The following is a 24,331-nucleotide window of genomic DNA, read 5'->3' as shown; positions in this document are numbered from 1 at the left end:
GCCAAGATAGGCAAAGTATTCTGCATTTTCCAGTTCTTCTTTGTCAATATAGTTCTTCCTTGCTGGGTCTGATGATTGACTGGGGACTGGCTGGTGGAGAACTTGTGTTTTACTGATGTTCAGAGTTAGCCCTGGGCTTTTGTAAGCTTCAGAGAAACAATTAAGGGCTGTTAGAAGATCCTCCCTTGAGTGCAACTACAGCACAGTCATTTGCGTACTGGCGATCGGTTATTGTTGCCGATACTACTTTAGTTCTGGCACGGAGTTCATGAGTGGGGTACTTATGGAACTCCATTCATGAACCTCTAGTGCCATTGGTGTGACTTCTGGAATGCATGTGTATTGGAGCCAGGCCCTGAAAGTCCCAAGCAACTTTATCACCATTTAGGCCCCATTGTGAAACCCTGTTGCCAGTATAATTATGAATCGAGCAACGAACACTTCCCAAATGAATTCCGGGTGAGCTGCATTTATGCCTCTGGGCTAATGGGTGAGTCAGATGAACAGGCCAAAGTCTGGGAGAGTGACAGACAATAGAAAGACTTAAGGGCACATTTCCACCTTTGTGTAAGTGCTAATTTGCACCTGAAACACGTTGGATGGCAGTCTCACAAATACAGCGCCCTGAGCCAGCCCACTGACTAATGGGAATGGTGCTGCACTGCATCGCATCATGAGACACCCAGGTTCAAGTCTCCGTTCGCAGTCCATAGTTTTCTGAGCTGGAAGGAGCAGGGAGGGCCACGGAAGCAGCGCATCAACCTCAGCTACAGTTGGGTAGCTCTTAGTCTTAGGTTACGAGTGGGGGAACTGAATCCCTCCCCCACCTACCCGCAGCCACTCTGTGTCGCTCTGGTCCATGGGATTTATCTCCTCACACACCTCTTCCTGATTACAAAATGGAAGTGTAGTGTTGTGTCTAACCTGGGCCAATAGCTACACAACAGCGATGCAACAGTACTAATACAAAGCACAGTATTCTTACCTCAGCCCTGGGTAGCCACAGCCAGAGGGAGGCTAGGATTGTCAGCACGGCGTACCCTTCTGGTGCCTTCAGCCTCGCAGAGCCTCTCATCCCAGCCTTGCTCCTTCAAAACTAACCTGCAGCAGATGCAGCTGTTTCCGAGCTGCGATTCTGATGTTGCTCAAGGCCAGTTCTGAGGTCATCACATGACACAGCCTGTTGCTATAACGACCTCACACACACTATTGCTAATGCTCACAGCACACAGTTACTTACAGAAGTGCCTCCAGCTTGGCAGTAACTGTCAACGGAGTATTTTCAAAAAAAGAAAAGGAGGACTTGTGGCACCTTAGAGACTAACCAATTTATTTGAGCGTAAGCTTTCGTGAGCTACAGCTCACTTCATCGGATGCATTCAGTGGAAAATACAGTGGGGAGATTTATATACACAGAGAACATGAAACAATGGGTGTTACCATACACACTGTAACCAGAGTGATCAGGTAAGGTGAGCTATTACCAGCAGGAGAGCCGGGGTGGGGGGTTGGGGGGAAGAACCTTTTGTAGTGATAATCAAGGTGGGCCATTTCCAGCAGTTGACAAGAACGTGTGAGGAACAGTGGGGGGCGGGAGGGGGGGAATAAACATGGGGAAATAGTTTTACTTTGTGTAATGACCCATCCACTCCCAGTCTCTATTCAAGCCTAAGTGAATTGTATCCAGTTTGCAAATTAATTCCAATTCAGCAGTCTCTCATTGGAGTCTGTTTTTGAAGTCTTTTTGTTGAAGAATTGCCACTTTTAGGTCTGTAATCGAGTGACCAAAGAGATTGAAGTGTTCTCCGACTGGTTTTTGAATGTTATAATTCTTGATATCTGATTTGTGTCCATTTATTCTTTTGCATAGAGACTGTCCAGTTTGGCCAATGTACATGGCAGAGGGGCATTCCTGGCACATGATGGCATATATCACATTGGTGGATGTGCAGGTGAACGAGCCTCTGACAGTGTGGCTGATGTGATTAGGCCCGAACACGGCTGCTACTCTGAAACTTGTCATTAGGCAAAGGCACAGAGTATTTTCAAACTCTCATGCGTGTGCAATACCTTTTTGTGGGAGGGGGTAAACATTTTTAAAAACTGTTTTGATGGAAAATATTAGCCTGAGCTTGTCAAGAAACACTTTTCAAAAAATTAAAAGTAGGAAAACAAGAGGAAAATGCTTTTAACTGGGAGAAATTTAGCTCTTTAGAAATGATCTTGCTGGAACATAATTCATATCTATTATAGGCAGCTTGTCATTGTAAAGCCTCTTTGTAGCCAGATTTTAAATGCTGTGAGTAGCTTTAGAGCTTTCTGGGGCAGAGATGTGCTTGCTACCATTCATCCATTACACATGTACTCTGCTGTATCAATAATAATATTTATCATGTGTGTTCGTCTTGTGGGACTCACCTGTTTGCAGGGATTCCTTTCACTGCAGGTTTCTTCCGCTTGGGGTGAGGCACACCCTGAGCTAGGCTTGTTTTGTGGTGGTGGCTTGTACTTGATGGAGTTGGGGTGCGGGCAGAAAGGGGTTTGAGCCTGGAGCACAAGGCATTGTGGGAAATGTAGCGTTTTCCTGAAAGCCAAATCATGGGGAACAAGGCTGTGGGGTGGGGTTGGGGGGCAGCTTCAGGTCTACAGTTACCCTACTGTAAAGCCAGGGTAAGTGCAGTAGTGTCACTCTACTTTTACAGCAGCACCAGTGCAGAATTTAGAACTCTAGCTTTAGAGGGGACATTCCCCAGCACTGGAGATGTGCTTTTCCCCTCGGCTTTGCTGATGGACAATGCACTGCGACAGCCAGGAGTGAGCAGTCCTCATATACACAGCAGTCCTGCAATGGTATAAAAGTAGGTCCTGGAGCGCACAACTTTGTCCAGCCTAGGGGACAGTGGAGTGTCCCGCCACTGACTGAGCTGTGTCCATTGCCAGGGGGCACATATTCGTAGTATGCCCTGTAGAGTCTATAGGGAACTATTATTGTGCTTCGTTTGACAATAAACCTGGCTCGGGTTTCTTCGTACCTTACTAGAGTCTGTGGTTTTGGGGGTTCTCTTGGGGTCTGTTGTGTTAGCGATCTGCGCAGGGCTGGGGCAGCACACAGAGGGAACACGCACGCAGCCGACTGTTATCATCATCGAACAAGACTGGAGCACCACACTGGTAGCTACCGACAACACTGGTATGTCTCGATTCTTCATACTAAACAAAGAAGTTGAATCCCAGCCTCAGTATAGAGCTGCCCCTGTGCCAGTAAGTCTTGGTACGTGTTTGTGAAATGCTGGGAGATCCTGGCATAGAAGGGCCTATAACTGTGATCTCCCCAGACCTGTGTAGGTAGGTATTGGACAGCCCATTTCCCGAGCTATAAAGTGAGTTTACTGAGAGGGTAAGGACTCTCACAACTGTGCCAGAGCTGGGAATAAAACTCAGGAGGTCTGGCTCCCACTCTTGTACTCAACAACTAGACCACTCTGCTTCCTATAGCATCTGAGCACCTCCCAGTCTCCAACGGGGTTTATCCTCGCAACAACTTGGGACTATCCCCATGGTACAGGCAGGGAATTTCAGTACTGAGTAGATTAAGCAACTTGCCCGAAGTCACACAGGGTGTCTTTGGCTGAACCAGGAATTGTTACCAAGTCTCTTGAGTCTTGGTCCTGTGCCCTACCATCTTTCCTTCTCTTAATGAAAAGGACCTGGGGATTACAGTGGATGAGAAGCTGGATATGAGTCAGCAGTGTGCCCTTGTTGCCAAGAAGACTAATTGCATATTTGGCTGTATTCATAGGAGCATTGCCAGCAGATCGAGGGAGGTGATTATTCCTCTCTATTCAGCACTGGTGAGGCCACACCTAGAGTATTGCATCCAGTTTTGGGGCCCCCACTACAGAAAGGATGTGAACAAATTGGAGGGCAGCGAAATGATTAGGGGCCGGGGGCACATGAGTTATGAGGAGAGGCTGAGGGAACTGGGCTTGTTTAATCTGCAGAAGACAAGAGTGAGGGGGGATTTGATAGCAGCCATCAACTACCTGAAAGGAGGTTCCAAAGAGGATGGAGCTCGGCTGTTCTCAGTGGTGGCAGATGACGGAAAGAGGAGTAATGGTCTCAATTTGCAGTGGGGGAGTTTTAGGTTGGATGTTAGGAAAAACTTTTTCACTAGGAGGGTGGTGATGTGTTGTCTAGGGAGGTGGTGGAATCTCCTTCCTTTGAGGTTTTTAAGGTCAGGCTTGACAAAGCCCTGGCTGGGGTGATTTAGTTGGGGATTGGTCCTGCTTTGAGCAGGGGGTTGGATTAGATGACCTCCTGAGGTCCCTTCCAACCCTGATATTCTATGATTCTATGAATTCAGAGGACTTTAATTGCTTAACTAAGCATTTGCACTGATTTCAACTGCATGCTTGCTGATGTGGTTAAAAAAGATGTGGCCGCCCCTTTATACTGGAAGCTGAACAGGAGGGTGAAAGTCCACCAGGTTGTGCATACTTGTTAGAATATAAATATTCAGGCCTGCCTGTAAAGGCCTATACTTTAAGAACTTGGGTGTATTTTTATCACTTAGCTAGTTACAGGAGTATTAAAACAACAAATCCAAATCACAGTCTGCCTGTATATGGGCCTTCTCTCACCAAGATAATGGGAGGCCTTGTTGTTAGGCTAAGGCCTTTGGCTAAGCAGCAGGGGCAGCCATAAACTGGGAGGCATATGGTCCCATCCTCACATTCCAAACCAGTCACACTGAAATAAGGTGCTATTGGGCTGTTAGGAAGATGATCCTGTCCTGATAATGCCCATCACCACCAGATAAACAGATCTTAAGATGGTTGAAGGAAAATTAGTTTGACAGCATCCTGTCTGGCAAGAAATCACTTATCAGTGGTTGTGAAACCCTCATTCCTGTATGTTTTAATCTTTATGGCCCCCACTTTTCTATTGTTATTCTGTCTGGTTCTCTAATTGTTTGTCTGCTGTATAATTAATTTTGCTAGGTGTAAGTTAATTAGCGTAATGGGATATAATTGGTTAGAGAATTATGTTACAATATGCTAGGATTTGTTAGTTGAATTTAAGTAAAATGATTGGTTAAGGTATAGCTGAGACTATTACTATATAATCTGGGGTCAAACAGGAAGTGGGGGGGAAGGGAAATTGGAATCATGCTTGCTAAGGGGGGCGGAACGGGAACAGGGAATGGGGAACAGGGACTCAGGCAAGGCTCTGCGGCGTCAGAGCCGGGAAGGGGGATGCAGGGTAAACGCTCTGCAGCATCAGAACTGGGAAGGGAACACTGGGGAACAGACTCTACTGGAATGTAGAGATAAGCCCAAGTGGTGTAAATATGCTTGCTTGGAAACTAACCCCAATTAACATTGCATTGTCTGTGCTTCGGACTTCTGGTCTTTTACTGCTTGCTGTCTGCATGACAAGAAGCAGGGAAGCGGGAGGGTTGAGGGAAAGCCCTCTAACATCTTGGTGGCCTGACTCGGATGCATCACGCTGGACAGGTAAGTAGCAGCCAGGTAGGGTGACTGGACAGCAAGTGTGAAAAATCGGGACGGGGTGGGGGGTAGTAGGAGCCTATATAAGAAAAAAACCCAAAAATCAGGACTGTCCCTATAAAATCGGAACATCTGGTTACCCTACAGCCAGGTAAGTCCCTCTCCCCAACTGTCCACGCAGATGCTTGGAGGGGTATGGCAGGCTCTCATAATGGTAGCTGTGGGTCCTTGCAAGCTGTGGTAATGGTCTTTTTGGATAAGTGGATATGGAAGAATCAGGGTCCATCCCAGGTGCGGGGGGTCAACCTGGGATGAGATTAAGGAGGAAATGGGAGCAGTGTTAGGGGATCCAGGGGGATGGGGACTGGCTGAGGAGCCCATCCTCCTTGGTAAATGGGTAGCGGAAGGAGGTCCGTGCCCAGGGGACAAGATGCCTTCCAGGGCAGGAGGCACTTAAGTCCGCTGATAGGAGGTTTGAAGTAAAGGCAGCATTATGGGAAGCTGCCAGTAATCTTTCAAGTTGGTGCTACTCCAGCGAAGGCTACTGGAGAATTGTAAATTAGAGTTAGGGGTGGTTAAAGATGATTTGGCACAAACAGTTTGGAGTCAGAAGCAGAGTTAACAGACCACCTTAAGAGACATGAGCTGGGACTTGCTCCTAAGGGAGCAGAGAAAAAAAAGTTTCAAAGTGAAAAACAGCAAGGATTGCAGGAGTGAGTAACAACCCCCACTCTTCTCCCAGAGCCAGGATAAAAACCTGGGGGTAAGGGTTCCCAACTGTTTAAACTTAGGGAGCCCCACCCTGTGCTCAGAGCTAACTATATCCTTCTCTTCTTCTCTTCCTCCTCCTAACAGACTATCCCTCTGAAATGGGTCACTTTAGGGGATTTTTCAATGTACATTTGGGGATTGTTTTTGAATTTTTTTAACTTTACTGGGACATTCCCCCCAATGTTATGGTTCTCATATTTTTCCAAGCGACCTTCATCCTTTTGTTGGTGATACTGTCAAAAATAGATGCTAATCAGTGATAGTGTTAATGTTTTAATAGAAGGGATGTGGTTGAAAGGTTGAAGTGACGGACTTGGTGGTCTTTTGGTAGTTTGCATTTATAAATTAAGCTTCTGTAATTTAGATCGGTGTGTGACATCACACTGGACAATGAAGGTGCATGCTAAGAGAACATACCGTAGAGTGCTGCCAGCCCTGAGTCTCCAGGAACATGCTGCTTGCTTAAGGGCTGATTTATTAAGATGTTTGTGCTGCAATTAATAGGAGACAAGAAACAGAAGCCTTGCATTTTCACTTGTCTTGGTTTGATTGTCAACTGAACTCAGAGGCTAATTGTTGTATCTTCATGCAAACCGGTATGATGAACTTTCTAGGCTAGTTTGGTGATGGTGCTGGAATATTTTTCACCTTTAAGGAACATTTCTAGTTTTCTTTTTAATTAAAAAAAAAAAATGTTGGACCACTGTAGACCACTGGCAGTCCTTTCTCAATCTTGAGAACTTTCTAAGATAATACAGGGGGGATGGTCACTTTTCAGATATATTTTGGACATTTCTGGTAGTATTTTATGACCGTTTCTAGGTAACTGAATATTTCTGGAGGTGCTTCAGGGTACATTTCTTAGTTCTTTCTAAAATGCTTTGAAAAGGATCCCAAAAACAATCACCAAAGAAATGGCCAGAGAAGGTTCCAGTCCTGCTGGAACATTTCAGAACGTTTTTCCATTTTGCAGGAGCAATTTCAGACATAAAACTGGAAATACACAAGACCCATACCAGGACACACTTATGCACCTGAGTAACAAGCCGTTCAATTGAATTCAATGATAAAGTTACCGCAAGCGTTTGGAGGAGGGGAGCTTTAAGATTTTTGGGACAAGGACCAGGTCTTCTTACATTCTCTGGGGAGGGCTTAGCACACTTTCAGGTAATAATATTCAGATCTTTTCAAACACTTTGGTTGGGGGCATGTCGAGACTTTTTTTGGACACTCCTGGGACTTCTCTCAGGGTTTGTTTGAGGCCAACATCCAGACCTTTTGGAACAACTCTGAGCTAGGGTTTCGTCTTGTCTCAGAGGCCATTTCTAACGTAAGTTTGGATATTTGGATGTTTGTGGTTTTTGAGGACCTTTTTGGCCTTGTCTTGAGCACACAGGGAACATTCAGACATTTTTCGTACATGGCTGGCACAAATTTGGAACCATTTCCTGGCTTTTCTAGGATATCTTAACAGCCAAACTGACATTTCTGGAGTACACTAAGGACATTTTTAGAACTATATTTTATTGGCCTTTGCTTGGAAATTTGTCTCTTTGGAACTTTTTGTGCCTTCCCTGGAAACATAGACTATTAGCCAACCTTTTTTGATTTTTCAGAGATATCAAAACACACCTTAATATTATTCCATTATATTAGTGCCCAGAATTTGTTTGTTACTCCAATCCCTGTTGCAGTCTAAATTTTGGTAATTTCTTCACTACCTCAACTTTCTCTTCTGGCCTCTTCCTCGACCATCCCAACCCCTGCTGTCACAATCATCTCCCTTTCTTGAGCATCTGCACTGACATCTACTTTCCACGTTACATTCAAGCTTGTGTTCACTTTCAATTCATTCCATGATTCTGTCCATGCTTACAGTTTTGACTTCATCTCTGGCCTCTCCCTCCCTCCTTTAGTTCATACCTGACTTTGTGCTTTCCATAAGCCCCATATGGTTAAGTCTTTCTTTTCCTCCTAGCCAATATTTCTGAAAATCTACCTGTTGAGTGAAGCATTCCAGCTATGACTAATGACCGCTTACCTCACTGTTCTGTAATTTTACTGTGCAGTCTTCAGGGGATGGACTTGTTACCCAAAGTTCACCTTTTGTACAGAACTCAGACACACTGTACAGATATATGTGCTTCTGGAGGGTGGCGAGAAAGGTCCCTGTGTGGTGGGATGTAGGGCCAGCTCTGAGACCCTGTAATGAGTAGGCCTTAAAGTTTTAATTGAATTGTATTTAATAATCTCAATCAAAAAATATATAGCATAACTAGCTTCTTATTACAAAGGACAGCTTCAGATTTAACAAACCCACAATTTTAACAGAAACCTCACTTTGTGCACTTTCTCTAATACAGTAACAGACCAGAAAAACAAGAGATTCCATTTTATATAAGCCTTTATTTACAACTTGTTTAACAACTGTACACTTTTTTGTAGCCTTGGAAGCATTATTGTATTTGACTGGGGAAAAAACATTATTAAAATGTTTGCATTCTTCTGACCATTATCTTGTATTTTTGTCTTTTTACAGATATGTATATTAATGCCACTACCATGACAATCTGGTAGTTACAGGATAAGAATCCATAGGTGAACTGAAAAGGGAAATTAATGCGTTGACACTCTAGAAATCCATTCTCTGACAGAAAATATATTATTGACAATTTCACAAACAGTTATTTTGATAACTGGTCAACACAAATTAGGACAGTCAAACAAGCTGCCACTGAGAAAATAAAACAGTCTCTTACGCACACATCCGGTTAGTACATTAGAAACATGCTTGGGATCACCCTCTGGGGGAGAGATGCTAGGATAACTTAATTAAAAGAAAGACAGCACATTTACTTGAGGTTACTAGCTCAATCTGACATTTCTCTACTGCACTGAGTAGACTCAAACAGTTATGTCAGGCTAAAAACTTTTCAGGAAGATACAAATGCCTTGGCTTCAGAACAGCTTGAATAGTAAACTACTAATCTACACAGCCAGCCTGGTGGCAGGGAGAACAGCTCCAACACACCCAGACCCACTACTCCAGAAGTCTCTGTCTAACCCCTCAACAGTCAAATGGCATTGCCAGCCCAAAACTACCAACTCTGGAGACATCGATATCCAGCAGTGGTTGGGGAAGACATCACCAGCTGCACTACAGAGTTGGAAAACGCAGCTCAAAGCCACTCATCCAGTTCCCAACAAGGAGAGAAGGCATGTTTATACAGTACCTCCTAGCAAGGGATCTACGGTTATTAATGCTGAAATGTCACATACCAGGCCCAGGGGGCTCTTTGCTGTGCATTGTTCAAACATTGCCTGTCCCACCCTGATCAGATCCTAAGGCCTTTGTGTGGGACAGATTAGTGACGCTTCTGATTCCACCTACATCCTGAGCTTCCCCGGGTGGTGAAATCTGTAACTGCATTGCCCCAGCAGGCTGGGAGGTTGTAGAGATGAGCCCCCAGCTCCCCGATGGCAGTGATGAGGGCCCTTCCTGGCAGAGTACTTGGATCCCATAAGACTGAAGAACCTCCTGCATGGCCCTCAAGAGAGGGAATGTGGAGGGATGAGTCATCCTCCTCTGCCCTCCAGCAGAGAGAATAAGGAACACAGTTCCATCCCAGTCCTTATTTTCTCCCCTACCTCCTGCAGAGACCCCAGTTCTAATCTCCCTTTGGCCCCCAAAGAAGAGCCAGTGATTGCTGTAAGGCAGAGAGAGGGACAGTGAGCTACATGTTCCCCTGCATCACTCCTCACATCACCGCCTCCAGATCTGGTGCAGTTTCCCTCCAGGCTGATCAAACCCGGGGTGTATTTGACCAGGAGGGTTGCCTGGGACTTACACATGACGATTAGGGGCAAGGTGAGAGCCCAGGCCCTAGCTAGTTGGACCTGGTGCTGAACAGAATGCTCCTTACAGGTTCTGAAGAGGCTGCAGAGACTAGGGGTGCCCAATACTCCTCCAGCCCTGCCCCACCTATCCCTGTGTACTGATGTGAAAGGAGGGTGCACAGAGCAGGCCTCTGTACCAAGCAAGGGATGTGCTGCCCCTACCCAGCCTCCTAAGTGCTTTGCAGGCACAAAGACAGGGTCAATTTACCCCTAAGGCTCTGATGCTTAAATTTGCTCATGAGTAAAGTTAAGGATATGTCTAAGTTTCTGCAGGGTTGAGATCTAGGTAGGAAGCATGCGGTTGCTCAAGAACTGGACTTCTAATCAAACGGAACAATGTACAGTACTAATGATTCCAGATTCTCTTGAGGCTTTTTAGCGAATACTATGGCTTACGAGGTCTCACCTTTGTCCCAGATGTTAAAACGACAGTATCTACACAATAAACACATGAACTTAGAATACTACAAAACAGCATTTCCTCATGTCTTGTATCTTGCCAGTGCTGTCTGTCCAAGTACAAAATTAAAATACAGTAATACAAACGTGTGGATATTTAAGAATTTAAAATTTTAAATAAGCAGCTTTTAAAATTAGTCAATATAGGCAGAACAAAGCATTTTGAGTTATACCGTCTACATACTGCAAATCTTATAGCAATACTTCATAATACAAAGAAACAGGCATGCTAGTGCAAATGGAAATGAAACAACTGAAACGGGGATAAGAAAAAAGACAACTCAAATAGTACAAGTAAAATATAAACAACCCAAATAAGCTGGCAAGGACATTTTGCATAATACTGTAAGTCAGCAAGTGTAGACTGATTTTATACTAGTTATCTCCATTCATGTTCCTTTCTAGAATTGTTTAACTTTTGTACACAGATAGAAAAAAATATTACTGAAAGAAACTGATGACAGCTAAATGGACAGAGAAAAATGTAACAGTCACAAACTACCGTGTATATACATATTAAGAAAGTATGCAGTGTTTGTAAATAAAATATTGCATGATAGTTTGTCCAGGCTTGGAGCTTAGCAGATATACCTTGCTTATTTTTTAAGGAACATGGGAGGGTCAAACAACAATTCGTAATAGTTTTTTCCTGCAAGAAAAGTTTCTTGGCTTTACCTTAAATATTAAAACCTGATTAGACCAGAGCCTTCAAATGTGCAAGAGCTTTAACAGATGAATGATCAGAAAGATACATTTATGACCTCATTAAGACTAGCTGTTGTCTAGCTTAGCAAATGGAAATGGAGCAGAAGGTTGTGTGTTAATAATCAGAATGAAGTAGTCAAAGTGGATAGACAGAAAAAACGGAGTGCTGAAAGGGAACTGTGTCAATTTACCAAATACCCTCTCAGGAATTCTGAATACTGGTTTTTCCCTGGCCCCAGTCTCCTGGGGAGACTTTATTCTGGAGGGGAGGTGGAAGAGGGAGATGGTAAAGCCACTCCCCAAGATGGCAAGCTTCTTTGCAAGTGGATCTCTCTCTTTGAAATCAGATGCCATGAGTCTTAAGTGGTAGAACTGGTTAAGTTTTGGGTTATGCAGTCTGGACAGAAAGCAAGTCATGCACTGAACAGTCCCTGTTTGATAAATAATGCTGCAGGTCATGCAACCACATCACTGCAAATAAAAAAATAAAGAAGAAAGTTAAAAAGCAGCCAACATTTCATTACTGTTAAAAATGAAAACAAAACATATGTTTTCTAAGCAGTTTAGTAAAGCTGTGTCAAGTTATAGCTCAGCTAGGTCAAGGGGGCTTCAACTGCTATTTTATTAAGGTGACTAAAAGCATTCACAATATGATTAATGTGCTAACAGCTGAACGGAGGAACAAAAGCTAGTCTTGGTTTAGATCAGCGCTGCCACCTGGGGTGGGGGAGGGTGGGGGGGACTGGGAGGAGGGTCATTTGTCCCCAACCTCCCTCAAGCTTTTTGCATTTGGTCAAAGCCCCACAGGCCATGGAGCTGGGGATGGCTGTGGCCTGGCCACTTTTAAGCAGTGGTCCTACACTAGAACAGTACGGCTGCTGCCAGAGTGGTCCAGAGCATTGCTCCAGCTGCATGGTGACAACGGCGCTGAAATTTGACCAGGCTGCCACTCCACACAGATAGGTGACTGGGCCAAATGGTGCTGTGCCTTGGTGGCACATGGAGTGGGAGTTCCTTTGCGGCGGACCTCAGGGGAGTCTGTTGAGAAAGTGAGTCCTGGCAGCACAGGCTCATGCACGGTGTGGGTAAGAGAGAGAGGGGATACTCTGGAGCCGAGGAAGACCTCGGGTGGGGTGGGGTGAAGATACTAGGAGTGACAGGAACGGGGTTTCTGCTGGAGGAGGGGGTGGGGGAAACTGGAATTGCACCCTTGCCCCCCTCCAAAAATACCTGAAATTGGCACCACTGGTTTAGACATCCTAAAACGGAGTCTTGTACAACTCCTAGTAACAGACCAAGGCCCAGATCCTCAAAGGTATTTAGGCACCTAATTCAAATCAATAGAAGCTGAGCACCTAAATACCTTTGGGGATCTGCACCCAAGTGGCCATACCCAACACCTTAGTGCAGAATGCCTTGTCAGACACATACGAAGCTCAAGGAATAGTTATGAAATTGGCCTCCACAAGTTTCACTCATTTTTGCTGCCTGTGAGCACAATCAGTAAAAAAAACCAAAACATTTCCAGATGTAAAAAGGTGTCTGTCTCACATCATGAGTTTTAACCATTGAAAAAGGCAATGGAGTTATAATTTCCATTCTCGTCTGAGAGAAATTCCACATAGTGTTACAAGATACAAGCATTATGATTAAGCATTAGTTTTGATTAGCTGCACCAAAGCAAGCCTTTGTTTGATGCACATCCCGTGTCACATTCTTACATTAACAAGCTTTAGTCATTTGATGTAAAATAAGTTTTTGATCAAAAGCAAATTTTAGATATTACTGCAGAAATATACAGAATAGGAGAGAGACTTGTTTCTAGTGTCTGCTCATTCTGATTTTCAATAATTCCAGCACAATGTAAACAGCAAATGCTGTCCTCTGATAGAAGACATGCTCTGTGAATTTGGTTTTTTCCTCTAAGAATTTCCCTGATAAGTACCTAATTCTAATAATGCTTCTTGTGGCACGAAAATCTGGATTGAATTTATTAGAGAAAATATCTTTATGACTAAAAGTTAAGACATTTCTTTCAAAAGTTATAACTACAGCACAAGTCCTGTAGCTGATGATTTAATTCTACTGAAGCCAAAAGAATACAGTGACTCAAGTTTGCTGCACATAATACAAGTATACAGGCGAGTCTCATCTTACACTGGGGTTACGTTCCGTAGTCAGCACGTAAAGTGAAAATCGTGTATAGTCAAAATTACATTTAGTGTAATCGCAGGCGGAATCGCCCGCACTACAGGTACAGTATTGAAATTGTTATTTTTCTTTTTTGTTTTGTTTTTGCCGACCATGCAAAGCTGAATTCGCACATGTTAAATGCGCGTAAGACGAGACTTGCCTGTACTCTTTCAAATTTCTGTAACAAAATGACCTTCCTGTGCGCCTCCCTTCTCACCTGTTTCCTCCTAACCAGAATACTTTTTATTTAGGAAAGTCGGAAAGTGCACACAACAGAGAGAACAGACTAACAAATTAAGTGAAAGAAAATCAGGAATGCATTAAAGAATGCATTCAAAGCAGAATATTGATAAAGTGTGTTTTGAATAACACATCCCTTAGATGAGGTGCATTGTTATCCACTCAAGCACTGCTAAATGAGCCTGCACACTGGGGTGTGGATGATTGGAAATAATAAAATGAACAATTAATTTTAGTAATGCCATAAAAAGTTAAAATGTTAAAGCTATCTGAGATCAGAGTTTACTTCTTTAAATGGAAAATCCTGTTTTTTTACTCTCATCAGAATGTGAGATAATGCAAATCTACTTGTACAACAGGACTAAGTGAAATATAAAGGTACGCAGCTAATGCACATTAATAGAATGGAGAGAACAATGTACTCTTCAAGGTGTTAGTGGGAGTCCTTTGAAAAAACGGGTAAAGTCTGCCCAAGGACGTTACAGAATACACTATGGTCCTGGAGAGGGAGAGATGCTATTACCCTTCCAGCTAGAATAGTGCACGTTTTATTACTAGAAAAGAATCTGCTAACAACTTCTTCTAGGAAAGATTTAAACAGCAAGAAATTTTTCTACCATTTTAACAGCAGCTTGTTTTTGCAGCACCGTTTTATAAGACCGGAGAAATCCAAGATATAGGGGCAGATCCTCAGCTGCTGGAATGTGTCATTGTTTCGGCTAGGAAGGAGCTATGATGATTTCCAGCAGCTGAGGATGAGGAGGTTACATACCTGTAACTGGAGGTTTGAGATGTGTGGTCCCTCTATGTATTCCACTGTGGGTTACACAGGTGCACCACACGTCTGGAGTCGGAGATTTTGAAAGCCGTGTCAGTTGGTCTGCACACACGCCCTGGCTTGCCTCGTGTTTCCGACCAAGGTGATGAAAGGCAGGGTGAACCAACCACCTCTTCAGTTCCTTTGCCACCGCCGAATCAGGATCTGAAGCAGAGGGGAAGAAGGGCGGGTAGTGGAATACATATAGACTTACATATCTTGAAGAACGTCTAGTTACAGGTAAGTAACTCTTCTTTTTCTTCAAGTGATAGTCCCTATTGTATTCGACTGTGGGTGACTGACCAGCAGTACAAAGCAGGTGGAGGGTGAGGATGGTAGGGTCGAGTGGAGAATCGCCGTCCACAATGAGGCATTAGCAGCCGAGTCTTGTACTAGGTTGTAATGTCTTGCACTGTGTGTACAGAGCTCCACATGGGTGCTTTACAGATGTCTGGGAGGAGTACATCGTGAAGAGATGTTACAGTAGTGGTCTGGGCTCTTGTTTAGTGTGCTCATAGCCCCATTGGGAGAGGGGAAGTTTGAGAGCTGATAGGGAAGAATGCAATCAGATATCCATTTGGAAATTCCCTGGGTGGAGATGGCATGTCCTCTGATTCTCTCCTCTATAGCAACAAACAACCTTGAGGACTTTCTCAATGGTTTTGTTCTCTGTAGGCAAAAGGCCAAGGTTTGCTGACCATCTAGGGAGTGGAGCCTATGCTCTTCTGCAGATGCAGGTGGTTTCAGGAAGAAAACACTTATGTGAATGGATTGGTGAAGGTGAAATTTCAAAACCACTTTAAATTTGGTGTGTAGGTGTAAAGAAACTTTATCTTTGGGAAATATAAGGTGTGGAGGATCTGTCATCACTGCACCAAGTTCACCGACCATCCTAGATGATGTGATGGCTATGAGAAAGGCAGCTTTCAAGGAGAGAATGGACATGGAGCAAGTCACTAAGGGCTCAAAGGAGGGCCGTGTTAGAACCGAAAGGACATGATTCAAGTCCAATGGGGGTGTCATCTTTTGAGGAGGTGGGAAAGTCCTTATCAGGCCTTTCCAGAATCAACTGGTTAGCAAGTGTGCAAAAATAGAGCTGCCCTCCATAGGGGGATGTAACGAATTAACAGCCACCAAGTGGACTAGCGTGGAACTGAGGGACAGGCCCGATGTCTTTAAAGATAGGATATAGTCTAGGATGAGTGGAATACCCATAATTTTTGGTAGAATGCTGTGTCCAGGATGAGAAGTGTTTCTAGTAGATTGGTAACATTTCCTAGTTGAGTTCTTTCTGCTATAAGAGAGAATGTCTCACACAGCCGAGGAGCACACCCGTTCTAGGGCTGATGACCATCCAAATACCATGCCCTGAGGAGAACTGTTAGTGGATTAGAGTGTCTGATCCTGACATTGCACTGGCTCAGGAGCACAGGGAATATTGGGAGAGTAATGGGAAGGGAGACGACAGGCGTAGGAAGTTGGGGAACCAAACTGTCTGGGCCAGAAACGGGCGATCAGGATAACTGTTACTCTGTCCTGTCGGTTCCTGAGTAACACTCGTGGCAGCAATGGTAGCAGGAGGAAGGCATAATTGAACTGGTATGACCAGGAAAGGAAAGTGTCACTGTAGGAGTGGTAACTGAGGGTTCCTCTGGAACAAAATGTGGCACATTTGTTTTTGGCCTGGAAAGCGAACAGATTCCTGGGGTCCCCCATTGTGTGAAAATGTTGTGGAGCACAGTGTCATGAAGTTCCCACTCACGGTTGATTGTGAAGTGTCTGCTGAGGGAGTCTGTGAGCACATTCTGCATCCTCAAAAGGTAGGCTGCAGATAGGGTGACTGATTCTTGATGCACCAGTTCCAGAGATGGACTGTTTCTGTAGACAGGGAGGCAGATCTCGCTCCCCCTTGTTTGCTGACGTAGAAGACCATTGTAGTTTTGTCTGACATTATGAGGACATGATGAAAGCAGATGAAAGGAAAAAAGGACTTGCACACCTTCCGTGCTACCTGTAGTTCCAGGACATTGATGTGCATTCTGGACTCTCGAGATGTGCACATTCCCTGTGCTGTGTGGTTGCCCATATGTAGAGACACAGCCGTAATGATCACCTTGTCTGGTGGTGAGGGGAAAAAGGGGACCCCCTACACGTATGTGATGAAGATTTGTCCATCACAGGAGGGAAGACAGTACCTTGGCGGGAACTGTCAGTGTGAAGTTCATGGAATGGTGACTTGAGGAGCAAACTGACTGTAGGCAATGAAGGCGGAATCTTGCAAATGGAGTGACATAGGTGCACGAGGCCTCGTGGCCAAGGAGGGACTGACATGTTTTGACCTCTACCCTAGGATTGCTCGTGATGTGAACTATGATATCATTCATGGTCTGGAACCTATTTGTGGGCAACTACACCTTTGCAGTGAGAATTCAAGATTGCCCTGATAAAATTCAAAGATTGCGCAGGGGTAAGAAAAGATTATTCGATATTCATGCTGATCCACAGTGAGAAAAGGAGACGGAGCATCACAGAGATTGACATAAAGGCTTCATGGCAGGATTTGACAGCGAGGCATCAGTCACTGATGTAAGGGAAGACGAGGAGGCCATGACATCTGATATGAGCTACTACCATAGACAAAACCTTGGTAAAGACTCTGGGGGCTGTGGCTATTCTGAAGGATAGAACTCTGTATTGGAAATTGCCAGAGCCCACCGAAAATCTGAGAAATTGTCTGTAAGCGGGATGAACTATTTATGGCTAAAATAATGTTATTTTTCAGAATGATGTAAGAGCTGAGGACACTAAAGGTTGCAGTGTCAACTGTGAAGAATTGATGGCTCACTCTCCCTTTTAGCTTCTGTGTCACATTGCAATTTGTCATCTATCACCCCTACACTATGCCGTTCCCAAGTATTTGCATCCAGTGAGTATGTGCTTTGGATATATTTTCTCCAGATTTATTATCTTGCATGTTTCCATGTTGAATCTCGTTTCATTATCTTCCTCATTCCTACTTCTAATCGTTTTTCCTTCCTCACTGGTGTTTCCAACACTTCCCCATTTGGCTCTCTACAAATGTATTAATAATACTGATTATTAATAATAGCTCCTTCAATGCAAGGATCTTGAGAAACTTGATCACTTTATAAATATTCTGCCTCACCATGTTCTTCACCTCTCATCCCAGATTCTCACTAAAGTTGATAAATGAAAGCAGGCATAACCCCAACCCCAACAAAACTCCACTGGACAGCCCCCGCTGTGTTCTCTTAAAATGTATGCCATTAGGGGCATTCAAGTTACACTGGCAGGATAGCAATTGTAAGGCAAGTGCTTGCTTTCTTTTGTAAGATGAGTGCCACATTTAGTTTACTCATCTTTTCTATTACTATCTCCCTGTGTAATTATTTCTGTCACAGCAATTCAGATCTTTGGCATTTTTGTTACCATGCCATCTTAGAACAGTGACAGTGTAGGACAGGTTTTTAATAATGCTAATAAATTAGCAAGACATGGAAGCATAATGGCTGAATAATAAGCAGTTTCTGAACTGTGGGCAGCAAAGATTCCTCTAGGAAGAGGCCACCTGAATGCTGTTAAGTTTTGAAGTAGCTGCAACCTTTCAGTGCATTTTCAATGGTGGCCCTAAAACTGGCACCACAAAAGCAAAGATCATTGTCCTGAGGATCCACAGCTGGAAGTAAAGGCTGAAACGTCCACTTTTTTGAAGATGAAAATAGCCATTTCTCCCTAACTGTAACCTTCAGCATCTGTTCAAAAATTGTTCCCATGCCTAACTGCAAAACACGCCAGCACCTAGCAGTAAATAAGGCTGCCACCAAATACAAATGATTTCCCGGTTGTCCCATCTCTTCCCCTATAAGTAAAACTTTCATTTTGTCTGGACAGTGCTTCAACCAGCTGTCTCAAACCCGCTTTGAAATCTGAGGCAACAGAACAGCACTGAGAGAGAATTCCTGTGATCCCATGAGATGGGGGTTTACTTTAAATTGTGGTATCAACATATAATATGTCAGGCTATGCCTCCTTTGTCAGTTCTCCAACTGGCTTCACGTACACAATGAACAGCAGCAGAGAAAATCTCCAATTCTCCATTAGCACCAACCAATGTGCAGAACCACTTTAGAGAAACCCCATTATCTCAGCAAGTCTCTTCAAATGTGGAGTGAAAACCTGCCCCACTGAGATCAGTGGCAAAATGCCCATACATTTCAAAAGGATCAGCCTTTCACCTAGACTGTAGAGCATTCGTCATGAACTGTTTCTAACCCATCAGCTGTTTTTGATATCAAACAATTAGATTGCCTTGAATCCACTGTTAGGTGTTAATTTGATGTCCTGTAGGATAGTGCAGTTTGGGAAACCATGCATATTGCTTTTAGAAGAGTTTTCTAGGGCTTTCTAGTCTACTTTTATTTGTTAAATGTCACCATCTGTCCAATTCAATGAGTTGATAATTTTAAAAATGACACTCATGTCTCAATCTCCAATGAAAACATTAAAGTCAAGAAAGGAAAAACAAGAGAAGCATTCAAATTCTCCAGCTATGGTGCTGGTTGCAGTGAATCTCCAGAGATCTATTGTGCCAAATGGGAAAAATCTGAGGTTGGCATGGTAGAAAAAGACAACCTTATTCTGATGGGAAACAAGCACCTTTCTGGAGTTTCTTGTTTAGTCAGCCGTAACTCAAAAACTAACTTAAATCAGTTCCAGGAGCCCAGGTGTTCAGTATTCTGCTTCATACGGTGCACAAACAGCAGCAAAAATCTTACAAAGAAAAACACACTGCTCCTTGGAGTTTTATACCTTGGAACAGATCTTCCTCCCTTTTTTCAGCTGAGGAAAAAAAATCCTCTTGTTTTCACCTAGATTTGGCTGCAGAGTCACTAACAAGCTTCAATTGCCTTCCTGAATTCCAGACAGGGAAGAAATGTCAACTGCTCATGCTTGAGGAGTTCCACTGCCGAGGACCCACAAGACCCAACTAGGATCTGAAATAAAATTGCTGAGAAGCCTTCCAATTCCCTGAAAGTGTCAGCCAGTGGCGTACATATAGCAACACTTTTTGCTTGTTTTAGGGGCTTAGTGTCTTCAGCAGACATGAGGTCGGGGTGTTTCTGACTCAGTCAGGATTTTCCCCTTGAAATGTGACGGGCTCACATGTCCAGGCACACCAGATCATGCCAAATTATATCTATTTTTAATGAGAAAAGACAGGTAGGCAGGAGAAGTGGTTTTATTCCCAAAAGTGAAGTGTGCTGGGAGAACTGTGCAGGGAAGTGGGCAAGGCTGAGCTAGGATTGACTTGGCTCAAACCATTATTAATCTTATTCCTCAATTTTGTGACCATTAGATTCACCTTTTCAGTTTAAAGGGGAAAATCCCATGCACGCTTCAGGCAACACAGTAATTTTAAGGCAGGATGGTTGAAAGTCATTTTGCTGTCCAGTGCAAGGGAGCTCATTTTAGGTCTTGTTGAGAAGAGGCTTCACCAAGAGTAATCCAGGTCTCTGAGACACTGTAGACCAGGGCTCTCAACCTTCTTTTCCCTGAGGCCCCCCCTACCATGCTATGAAAACTCCACGGCCCACCTGTGTCACAGCCACTGGTTTTCTGCCTATAAAAGCCAGGGCCGGCGTTAGGGGGTAGCGAGCAGGGCAATGGCACGGGGCCCCATGCCACAGAGTCCCCACCAAACTACATTGCTCAGGCTTCAGCCCCAGGTGGCAGGGCCCAGGGCTTAGGTGAGTAGGGCTTCCTACCCTGAACCCCAGTGAGTCTAATGCTGGCCCTGCTTGGTGGCCCAAGGGGCCCCGGACCCCTGGTTGAGAACCACTGCTGTACATGACACCATAAGTATGTGACTGCCTAAGTCCTATATAGAATCATTTTGGGGAGATCTAATTATTTTAATGACAGACATTGTAAAACATAAAGGGCCAAATTCAATTCAATTTACACCCATATAAACCTACTTGAAGTCAGATTTAAGTATTTGGCCCTATGAATGCAAAAAGATTTTCCTCCCAATCCTCTCCAAGAGTAAAAGTAAAGAGAAAAATTCTCAATCTAAGGCATCAGATCCAGGTGTTGTTCTAAGTATGTTTCATAGAAAATGAAAAATTGGAAAGACACATTCATGGTATTCTTCCTCAGAGTCACTGTCTAAAGGGAGTGGTGAGATAAAGTATAATCTAACTACTACATCTATGCCAAAGCATCAAAGCAAATAAAAAAAAAAAACTATTACAAATCAACCAGGAAGCTGCCAAGTAGACAATCTGATGTAGAGGAATATTGAAAGAATGCAGAAATCATTTGAATGCATCTTAGCAACTTGCACATACCACTCAATGTTAAGAATGCTAGAATAACTCAATGCTAGAAAGTAGCAGGTAGAGTAGTTCTAAACAGGATTTTAAAAATTCACCCTTTCATACACTAATGAACATAAAGTTCCTAATGCAATCCATTGGAATAGAAAACTGCTAGCAATTTTTGTTAAAGTGAATGTAGAAATTACAGAAGTCACCTGCTGGTGACACTAGAATTGCAAAGGATTCTTATTTGCTTAATATCAAGAAGGATACAGTGAAAAAATAATTGGCAATTTCCTATTTGTATTATTTTCATTTTAAAACGTTTATAAATGTGTATTTCTATATTAGACTTCTCTTTTGTGCTACACTTTGGCTAAAAGTTAACTTTAAAATCAGTTTGTTACTGTTTATACAGCATTCTGAAAAATGTAAACCATTACACAAGTGCTAAGTATTCTTAGGGAAAAAATGGACTGTTAATATTCTTCTTTATTATGTATCTACTATCACATGCTTGGCACTTTACAAGCTTGAATCCACACATGTCCTTGAATATAAAAGAAGTTAAGTTCCAACCGCTTGACAGCACTGTAAAGTAGTGGTCTCAGCCTGGAATCTTGTGGACTTGCTTACGCATTAGACCATTTGCTTTTATTTTAGTTAATACAAAGCTTACAAAAAGAAGGGTGCCTGCCTGACATTGCCACAGTTGTTAGGAACCCCAGAAAGGGCTCATATGGACTGCTCAGCTCTTCTGTCATTATCAGCTAAAAGTGTTGCTGCCCAAAAGGGGTGTTTACCTCTTGCAGGAATGCAAATTAGTTCTCCCATCAGGGAAGTAACATTTTTAGGTGAGCAGGGCAGTACTGTACGTGTACTTTATTTAGTACTAATTTATGGTATTAGAAATAGTGACGGCAGTTTTCATATAAACTTGTAATTATCCACAACAGCAGCAAAATATAGACTCAGTGTTAGTCTCTGCTCTTCCTATCTACACAGTGTCCTCTGTAAAAGTAGCATAAAACTCAACAGGATAGTGCAGATTTCACTCAGATGCTCAGAAAGAACTATGGGAAGCACCTCAGATAGTATCTGATCTTGTGGGGAAAGGAAGAGGAAGGCCAAAATAAAAAGAGAGTGGGCTCCAAAAAAAAAAAAAAAGTAGACCTCAAGGGACCAGTGGCAACAAAGAGGGGGAGAAGGAGCCAGAAAAGAGAGAGAAAAAACTAAAAAACAAAAGCAAGTTGTTTAATTTTAGGATGGAAATTGTATCGGAGTTTCTTTCAGATATACATCTAATTAACAGTAATCTTAAATGGACTCAGTAGACAAACTTGGAGATATAGCCTCCCCATTACAATTTTGGAACCCCCTTCTTTCACAAGTAGATTTTGGCAGATGGTGGTGCAAAGGAAGAGCCTGACAGACAAAAATAAAAACAAAGCCTTAAATATTCTTGGGTTCCTTCTTAGGGGCTGAAAAATGCTGTACATACTTATTCATGGACATTGACTACCTCTTGCTCCCTTACACACACTACGCACAAGACAGGTTCCTAAAGTGACCAGTCTGAACTCCACAAAAGACGTGTGTCTGAATAATCATATTGCTAGATGGCACTTACGAAACTTGTCCGTTTAGCATTTTGTTTCTCAACAAAATACAGGAAGGCAAATATCAGTTTATGCCTGAACTGCCTTTACATTGTTAGCTTTACACATACTACAGGAAATACCTTACCTAACCTAATTTTAGGCACAGTACAGAGGGCAGACAACAGCTATAAAGTCTTTTTGATCACTACTCTACATATAACACTACTAAACAATTATTTCTCTCTCTTTGGAATAAAAGACAAACATTTTGCTCATGGATGTCAGAAGATGTTCTTTGTATTGCTGGGAAAATCAGAATCAAGATAAATGCTTTCAACATATATTTAATGGCCATTTTTAAATGGATTAGGTATGAACAGTTGGATGTGCTCTGGAATAAAACAGCACTTACAGATGTCACTGTCTTTGAATCCATATGTACTGGTCCTTCAGGGTCCTTTGACCATTTTAAATCAAAAGGTTAGATTAAAATATACCTTGGAATGCTTAAAAAAGCCAAGGTGAGCTACTTTTGAAGGGATTTATAGGAAGGAAAGTTTTGCATTGGGCAAGAGATTAAAATAATTTTACAAAATTTAAACTTAGAAACTAGATTGTATGCACACCATATCAGGAGCAAGATTTATGTTGAAGGTGATGTCACAAAACACACACATACAAAGCTCCCCTACTAGTAAATCCATAAAGGCTGATCCTAAGAGGTGCTAGGTGTTGAGCATCTTCAACTCTTCAAGAAGTTATTGGGAATTTAGGGCATTCAGAACACTCAGAAATACTCAGCACTTTGTAGGAGTATCTGTCCTAAATTAATGTCAGCAGTGAGAACCACTCACTTGTCTTACCAATCAAAGCGAAGATGCTACATATAAATGGACAGGTATGTGTTAAAAGAATTAGACTACAAACAGAGTTTTCAATAGAGTAAGCAACAAACTTGTCTAAAGGCACAGCTACCATTAGTAAGGCAATTGATATAATCATCCTCCTAATTGACATATTAAAAATAAATCTTTCAGTGGTAGATGACAATTTGAATACATTAACCTCAACAATATTCAGCTGGGCCTTGATCCCTGATGTATGGTTAGTCCACCATTACAAAGCTTTAAAATAAATACCTTCTTTTAAATCAATGATGCTGTAGCACATTAAAGCATTACAAATATTTCTTGATCTTTCTTTTTGGATATACTCAACCAACCAGAGTGGGGAGAACAATCTGAAACATTTCACCTGTGGCAGCAAACAATAGACAATACCAGTGGAGAAATAAAAGCAGATCTGAAGCCTTTTAAGAGAAAAAGAATGAAAGAATGGTCTCCAAATCATCCTACTTCCCTATTAAATGCCAAGTGCCAAGAACAGGAGCAACCTCTTCACTTGAAAGGAGAAACTCATTTTTGTTCTGTAAACATTCCACATCAGGTGTCACAGGATGTAGCTAAGTTGGCACCTATGCTAATGTCTAGGGTGGCAGGGTCCCCCCCCAGGAAACATGTTTTATAACAATTTTATGCAGCAATTTTGCATTTCTTATAAAGGATTTTCAGCTATTTTAAACATTACTACATAGTAAAAAGGAGACTAATTCCCTTTCAACAAAGAGAGTCTTATAAACGATAGTAACACACGTAGGTACACGTATACCATTTGTGACAGAAAATGTATGTTTGCTACATAGCCTATGTCAGACATTAGGTAAGAGATGACAACTTCATACAAATTTAAAAAACTCCATTATAATAAAGCACTCCTCTGGATGTTTTCAAAATTTTG

At 42.8% G+C, this 24,331-nt stretch overlaps 1 protein-coding gene across 3 annotated transcripts in view; it reads right to left on the bottom strand.

The window, feature by feature from the left end:
- Positions 1-8,667: 8,667 nt before the first annotated feature.
- HOOK3 (hook microtubule tethering protein 3) overlaps positions 8,668-24,331 on the bottom strand; it is a gene marked incomplete at its 3' end in the record, with an annotated part of 143,297 nt that continues 127,633 nt past the window's right edge. For all 3 annotated transcript variants that reach the window (XM_084628916.1, XM_084628918.1, XM_084628919.1), the window contains exon 23: positions 8,668-11,813. In XM_084628916.1, the coding sequence (XP_084485042.1) occupies positions 11,798-11,813 (16 nt within the window). The remainder of the gene's footprint in view (positions 11,814-24,331) is intronic.

Source organism: Lepidochelys olivacea (assembly GCF_965140295.1).
Source record: "Lepidochelys olivacea isolate rLepOli2 genome assembly, chromosome: 5".
Taxonomy (NCBI): Eukaryota; Metazoa; Chordata; order Testudines; family Cheloniidae; genus Lepidochelys; species Lepidochelys olivacea.
Note: the sequence above shows the minus strand (reverse complement) of the source record. Positions and strands in the feature narration are given on the sequence as shown.